Source organism: Pieris napi, chromosome 11 (assembly GCF_905475465.1).
Source record: "Pieris napi chromosome 11, ilPieNapi1.2, whole genome shotgun sequence".
Classification (NCBI taxonomy): Eukaryota; Metazoa; Arthropoda; class Insecta; order Lepidoptera; family Pieridae; genus Pieris; species Pieris napi.
The window spans coordinates 7,295,392-7,302,601 of record NC_062244.1 but is presented as its reverse complement, the minus strand read 5'-3'; the positions used below and the strand labels follow the sequence as shown (position 1 = coordinate 7,302,601).

Below are 7,210 nucleotides of genomic sequence, written 5' to 3'. Positions count from 1 at the left end.
TAAGTAAAAAGAGACCTCTCTTTTACCTTATATAGACGGTAATACAAATATACTATAAATATTTAGTATATTTGTATTACCGTCAGCAACGTAGTGCTCACATATATGAGTAATTTATCTAAGGGTATAGATAATATTTTATAGATCTGTGGCAAAAAAATGACGGCGATGTGAGAAATGAGAATATAGCACAGAATAGTAAAAACAGTCGTTTCCTGTGTGCTCTAGACGTAGTCTGTGTATGTGTTTTATTATTTTATAGAGGGAAGAGTGTTGACCGGTTGAACGTCTATATGGTGACTGGTGAATACTGAATTAAACTGCGAGGTCTGAGGACGGAGGATTGGTGACTTGGTCAGGATTGAGATTAGAAGGTGGCGAGCAAACAACAGCAATAGGTACTGCGAAGTGCGAAACTCTCCGACGTGACCTACCTGTACCGTCCATCTTTCTGACTTAGATTTATGGCTCGACTACGGGTTTTGACCGAAATTAAACTTGAAGTATTTTCTTACTCTTACTTTCTCAGTATTTTAAAATTGTAATTTTTTTGCGGCAATAGCAACATTGTATTTATTGAAGAAATAAAAACAAAAAGTTGAAAAAATTGATTGTCTAAGTCAAACTGATAATTGAATTTCAAACAATAACATTGTACTATGTTCGATTTACATAAAACGTTGCCCCGGCAGTCGCCTTGTGCCTAATTTCGGCTTGAATCGAGTTGTGATTGAAAATTGAAATATTTTAAAATGAGTAATTGGGCAAGAAGGATGCATAGGCGAGCTGCTACGCTAAGTAATGTAGTAACGTCTTGTGGCCATCCCAATTCATTGCCCTATCCAAGGAGATTAGAAAAAGTAAAGTTTGGTGCCCCTCTCCATGAGGTTTGCAAAGAAGACATTCCTGGCCCTTTACTTGTAAGTATGCCTTTGCACTTTACCCAGATATTATATATAATGTTTTATGATAAAGTAGTCTTGAATCCTAAAAATTCCTTATTCTTAGTTATACTGTTAGTTTGGCTTGTCTTTTCGCTCTAATGTTTTAAAGAAATGATGTTTGTTAGGGTCTTATGACAAAGTAAAATAAACATTATCTTATCATATTATAAAATCAGTAAAGCTTTTTGTTTGATTTGATTGTTGGCATATAAAAACTACCTGGATGAAATCATTATAACTAAAGTAATTTTAGGTCCTAATTCTAAAACTAAATAAGGAAGCACCTCTTCGCCGAGATGTATTTCGTGCTCCTGGTCACCAGGGCGCTATGAAGAAGCTCATTCATTTTTTACAAACTGGACGACTAGTCAATGTTGATAACTACTCAGTATACACTATAGCTAGTGTCCTGAAGAAGTTTCTTAGGTAAATAAAATATATATTTAACTAGATTCTATATATCTCATTTTATAATTAAAAAACTAGGAAATTATGTTATTTTTATAAATTTATTTACTGATCTGTTCTTTATACGCAAGTAAGTATTAACACTAAGCTCTCCAACTAAATTATAGAAAAAAATTGATAAATCACATTTATTTAACTTATTTTACAGAAGAGTCCAATTTCTTACATTCCAAAATTAAAATAATTATATGATGTAGTAAAACTTTTTTAAATTAATATAAGATTTCTTTGTATTCTATGTAAGAAGGTAATGAGTATTAAAGTTGGTTATAAGTTCCTTAGTCACTGGATTAGTTATAGACCATGAGATATAGCAAGGAAATAGATAATGGAAAAATATTTCCCTTAGGAAAATACCTGGTGGAGTGTTTGGACGGGAAGGTGAAATGCAGCTATTTGCAGCTGTTGAGTTGCCCCAAGAACAACAGGTTGATGCTATACGAAGGTATTATGAAGCTTTTTTAACCTATACAATTGGTGTCAAAAGGAAACGTTTTATGATACACTTGCACTTACTATTCAAAGCAGTGTAATCATAGCGGCTATAAGCTCGATTCTCACTCTATTGTTGCTACTCAGCCCTGTCTATTCATAAATGTCTATTCTATGTCCGCAATTAATACTTGATTGTAGGAAACATTGTGAGAAAAGACAAATCTGAGATTAAAACCTATAAGGGTGTGTTGCGCTACTGTATTATTATTTTTTAAAGGGGACTTGCCAAATCGAAGTCGGGGCCCTTGTCGGGTTATCGATTTGGCAAGTCCTAGGGTGGTCCCTTCTACCATCTTATTTAATAGAAGAAAACCTGATGAGACACGTAAATAAAAATAGATGCGCGGCGACCGTCATAGCGACCAAACATGAATGGTTCCCTTTAAGGAAGCAATATAATTTTCGCTTGATTAGTCAATGGTTTCATTGTTACCCACAATGGTAGCTAACGTCACTTCCACATAGCGAACAATACTTTTGATCGCATGCGATCGCATTTTGTTGCCATGTAATTTAGTTTTAGAAACGAATTTTATCACGTTGCTTCAGCTAGCAAAGTCGAAAGTGCGCTGACAATTTGTGGGTTATGGTAGATTTTTAGGCTGTTAGTTTTCTAAACTCAAATTGAAAATTCTTTCATTATATAAATAAACATTCTGTCAGTTTAAATCTCAATGTCTCCTTACGAAATATGCATTTGTAGTAGATTAATATATTTCTATATAGTATACATAAATACTTATTACATTATTTTCTTTCATTTATGCGATATGGCCATATAGAAAGAAAATAAGAAATATTTTTACTGTATTTAAACTTTTACAGCTATAGTTTAAAATATAATATTTACGTCTCAAATACATTTATTCAAAAGTTATTTTCTATGTGAGTTTCTAAAATGTTAAACCAAAAAGGAGTAATTCCGTATTAGATGAAACATATTATTGAGCGTACCTATTCTTAAAAGGCCGGCAACGCACTCGCGAGCCCTCTGGCATTGAAAGTGTCCATGGGCGGCGGTATCACTTAACATCAGATGAGCCTCCTGCCATTACAAAAAAATATTTAATTGTTCCATGTCAGCATTATAAATTGTTCAATGCACTCTGTTATCGCGATAAGATCGCCCATTGTCTTATCTGTGTAAAGAACCAACAATTAAGTTTTACGTATGTGTAATACTACTTTGTTATAGGCATAATATGTAAGTGTAATATATTTCAAAATGTATATATACTTTACATTACATTGTAAGTTACAAATTTACAGATTTTTATATGATTATTTACGGCTCTAGGCCATAGACCCACTAAACTGATACAGAATTATGAAGACCAGACCTTAAAAAGATGTAGCACCACTGGTTTTTGTTGGATTTGTGGTCTACCTTCATCAGTATCACTTATTGTTAACTTTTAAATTGATTAATGAAACAACAAGACATAAAGAGAGCTACAAATTGACTTTGAGGAATTAAAGAAAATTAACATATTTGAATTAATTATAACCCTTCCGCGAACACAAAACGTAATGTTAGTATTTCCTATTGTTTGACAAATTAATTTTAATTGCTCATGTATGCGGATGACCAACACTTCTTGTGTTTTATAAACTTTTATTTTAGAACGGGAGCATTCCTGTAGGAAAGATCGTTCCAATTCCTTTCTTGCATTTGATCTTGGCCTGTTTGCTCTCTGAATAAAATTTGAAATTCGATAAACTGTATCGATTTATGAGGGTTTTTTTTCGTTATGTAAAAGTCAAATCATTTATTTCAATTAGACCACCTGGCACATTTGAACGTCAAATAAAATATAAAGAAGATTCTAGTTGCCCCTTCCAAAAGGTAGTTTCGTGTGGAGAAGAATGGGCAAGAAACTCCACACTTACTTTTTAAAATAGGTTTACAATATTTTGTTTACAATAGTTAATTAATTATATGTGAAGACAATGTACTCTTAGAATAAAACTACTATACTAAAAATTTAAAAAAGTTAGTATACATGTTCCTTACATTTTTACAAATATCGAAACCGTAGAATATTATACATTAAAGAGTAATAAAAATAGTATAAAAAAAATACAATAAAACAGTGTGTGCGATAAAATAATTACATTTTGTAGTACTATAAATAAATAAAAAATAACAATAATATGTTAAAGCAAAAAATCAGCAACCAATTTGATTTTGTCCAGGCTCTATGATTGTCCTATGGAGCAGGACCGACATGTTTCCAAGCATTCTTATCTTGAATATAATCCTCTAATTTGTAATATGCTTACAAAGTGTACTTTTATTAAAACATTAAAATTTTCGTTCATTTAGTTTTAAAATGTCACAAGGTATTTTATTGTAACATTTAACATTTTTATGATGGACTCGCGTTGAAACGTCAAAACTACATAATACGAGATGTACAGGCGCAGTATTAAAATTGTAGGCAATCAATAACAGAAACCGGTCGAAACGGCACATCGAACCTGCTGTACTGAGTTAGGTTCGTACCTAAATACCTTTACTCACAGATAATCATCTTTAAATTGTTGAATTAAGTTCAAAGCGTCGCAATATTAAAAGCGATAACCTATCTATAAAAAATAACCGACTCCAATATGAACTAAAGTGTTAATATTTCTTATTATTATCCTTTAATATGACTTAATCGATAATATTTACCTTAAACATCTAAGGATAATTAATTGTCTTTTCTTGTGGGTCACGAACGAAGAAGTATTTATGTAAAACCGTCATGCAAACTGAGATTTTATGAGAAATGTATGAAGTGTTGATTAGTTTTCTTTAAAGGGGTTACGAGCCTAATTTTTGTATGTCTATAACTGTAAATGTATTATTGTAGTTCCCGGTAGAACATTTCGAACAAGTAATAAAAATTTCACAAAATATTAGAACACAATGTCAGAAACTTTGTGTTATTGTATAAAACGGCGCAAATATTGTATTAAAACATACATTATGTTATTAATCCGTAACTTCACGTAATCATCATCGTAACAATACAGGTCATTCACCTCGTATTCATTTTCCTCTATAATTAGGTCATTAAGATAATAATGTTCAGGGAAATAGACAAAGGTGTATTTAAATTTCGAATCATGCAATGAAAAGGGAAGCGGATGATTGGAAAAGGTATAGTTACTGAGGCTGTATTTAATTTTAGATATTTTTTCTTATTTGAATTGATATTGATTTTAATAGGAGAATTATATCTATAAGTATTGATTAGTTTATATAACGTATACGATTAAAATATCGTCAACTCAACGGTTTCTCCGTTGAGTTGTAGTTTCTCCTAAACGTGGATATACAAAAAACTGCGAAATTTTGTACACATTACTCCAAAGGTACACTTATAAAAGTAAATACAGGATTTGGCGTACGCTACGCAAATTATTAAACATGTGTTTGTGTCATCACATTATTCTGTGATTCTGTAATTCCTCTTCAATAACCTTTAGTTCACAAACACTTCAAAATACCTTCTACCACTAACCACTTCGTAAAGGCAAACCCTGTTTAACTGGTTCTTAAGTATATATATAAATGTTTTTCATTTTCAAAGAGGTAATTTTAAATTTTAAAAGTTTAATAATGTGTTTGTCAACAGATTACTTATGTCGCTACCAGTCTGCACGCAAAGACTTCTTGTTCTCCTGTTCGGCACATTTCGCGTGATGGCCTCAAATGCTGATAAAGCTGGTATGAATTTTGACGTTACTATCTTTATATATATAATTCTTCTGTGAGTGTGTATGTCACTGAACTTCTCTCAAACGACTGGACCGATTTTGATGAAATTTTTTGTGTGTGTTCAAGGGGATCTGGGAATTGTTTAGATTCACAAATCAGCCCGCCAGATGGCGCTGCAGTCGGTACTTTCATACTTTGCTTTACTAATTGCTTGAAATATCATGCAGGACAACGTCTGTCGGGTCCAGCGTGCGACTCTCATCCCTGAGGTCGTAGGTTCGATTCCCGGCAGTGCACCAATGGACTTTATTTTCTATGTGCGCATTTAACATTCGCTAGAACGGTGAAGGAAAACATCGTGAGGAATCCGATATGTCTTAAACAAAGTCGACGGCGTGTGTCAGGCACTGAAGGTTGATCACCTACTTGCCTATTAGATTGAAAAATGATCGTGAAACAGATTCAGAAATCTGAGGCCTAGACCTAAAGCGTAGCGCCACTGATTTATTTTTATACTATATTATCAGTAGGGTAGAGCGGGGCTAGTTGAGCATAGGGGCAAGTTGGGCAATCGAAATATCTCGGAAACTATTCACCTTACGCGGGAGTATCAAATAGCGAAAAGAAGGAGTCGTAGGAGAGGTAATCATCGCACGATAGCTAGTGGCAGCTCGACGAGTGAGTGAAGTGTCACGGCGTTTTGTTTATTTTGTGACCAAAAAGTAAAAACATTGTTTATCGCAAGTTTTCGTCTGTCTTTGTCAAATGTTCTCTGTTTTCAATCAGGAGAGTGTTAATCTTTCAGAAGATTATTGTATTTTTGATTTGTAAATAGGTTTTGGGTCTAATTCTAGGCATTTATTTACAATCCTACTTTTTCTTTAAAATTCCGGGTTGGGGTAAGTTGAGCAACTATAGCTCAACTAACTCTACGACTTAAACAACTGATGAGTAATGAATCTTTTATTTTTGTTTGGATGCGGACTTACAAGAGGAAGACTACAAGATGTTCTTACACTACTGAATACTTAAATAATGCTGCAAAGGCTGTCCAAGATGAGGGAAAAAGTGTGAATACCGCCGCTAAAGAATTCGGTATTGGTTGACTTTTAAATAAATTAAATGAAGATGATGATTCATCTATGGGCTATACAACACCGAGGGAAGTATATCCTCTCTCACAAGAGAACTGTTGAAAAAATTCTTGCTACAAATGGCATTTTTCTCCAAAAGACGTCCGTCGCCTTGCCTAAGAGTGTGCTGAAATTCCACCAAGCTGAATTGCAAAAAAGATTTCCGGAAAAGAATGGTTGATGATGTTTTAAAAACAAAAAAATCGTAGCTATCCATACATAAACCAGAACCCACCAGCCTTGGTAATCTTTTTTAGAAATTATCGGAAGTAATGGATAGATATGGATGCTCATGTTTTGTTGATTCTAGTTTCGGTTAATTATACAAAGAAAATTTTTTTGTATAATTAACCGAAAATGTTGTTCTGTCAATAAAAGACTATAAATAAAAAGCTGACTGTCTAACATATATTTTATTTCATCTCAAGTTAACATAGAACCCATGGTTTGGCCTAGAAATT

The 7,210-nt window shown here is 33.1% G+C and overlaps 1 protein-coding gene across 6 annotated transcripts in view; it reads left to right on the top strand.

The window, feature by feature from the left end:
• The first annotated feature begins 247 nt into the window (after nt 1–247).
• The window catches only part of LOC125053830, a 37,613-nt gene continuing 30,650 nt past the window's right edge, over nt 248–7,210 (top strand). For 5 of the 6 annotated variants that reach the window (XM_047655408.1, XM_047655407.1, XM_047655405.1 and 2 more), the window contains exons 1-4: nt 248–920; nt 1,198–1,370; nt 1,762–1,857; nt 5,534–5,625. In XM_047655408.1, the coding sequence (XP_047511364.1) occupies nt 753–920; nt 1,198–1,370; nt 1,762–1,857; nt 5,534–5,625 (529 nt within the window). In that variant the 5' untranslated portion in view covers nt 248–752. The remainder of the gene's footprint in view (nt 921–1,197; nt 1,371–1,761; nt 1,858–5,533; nt 5,626–7,210) is intronic. The other variant, XM_047655409.1, reaches the window with a different exon arrangement.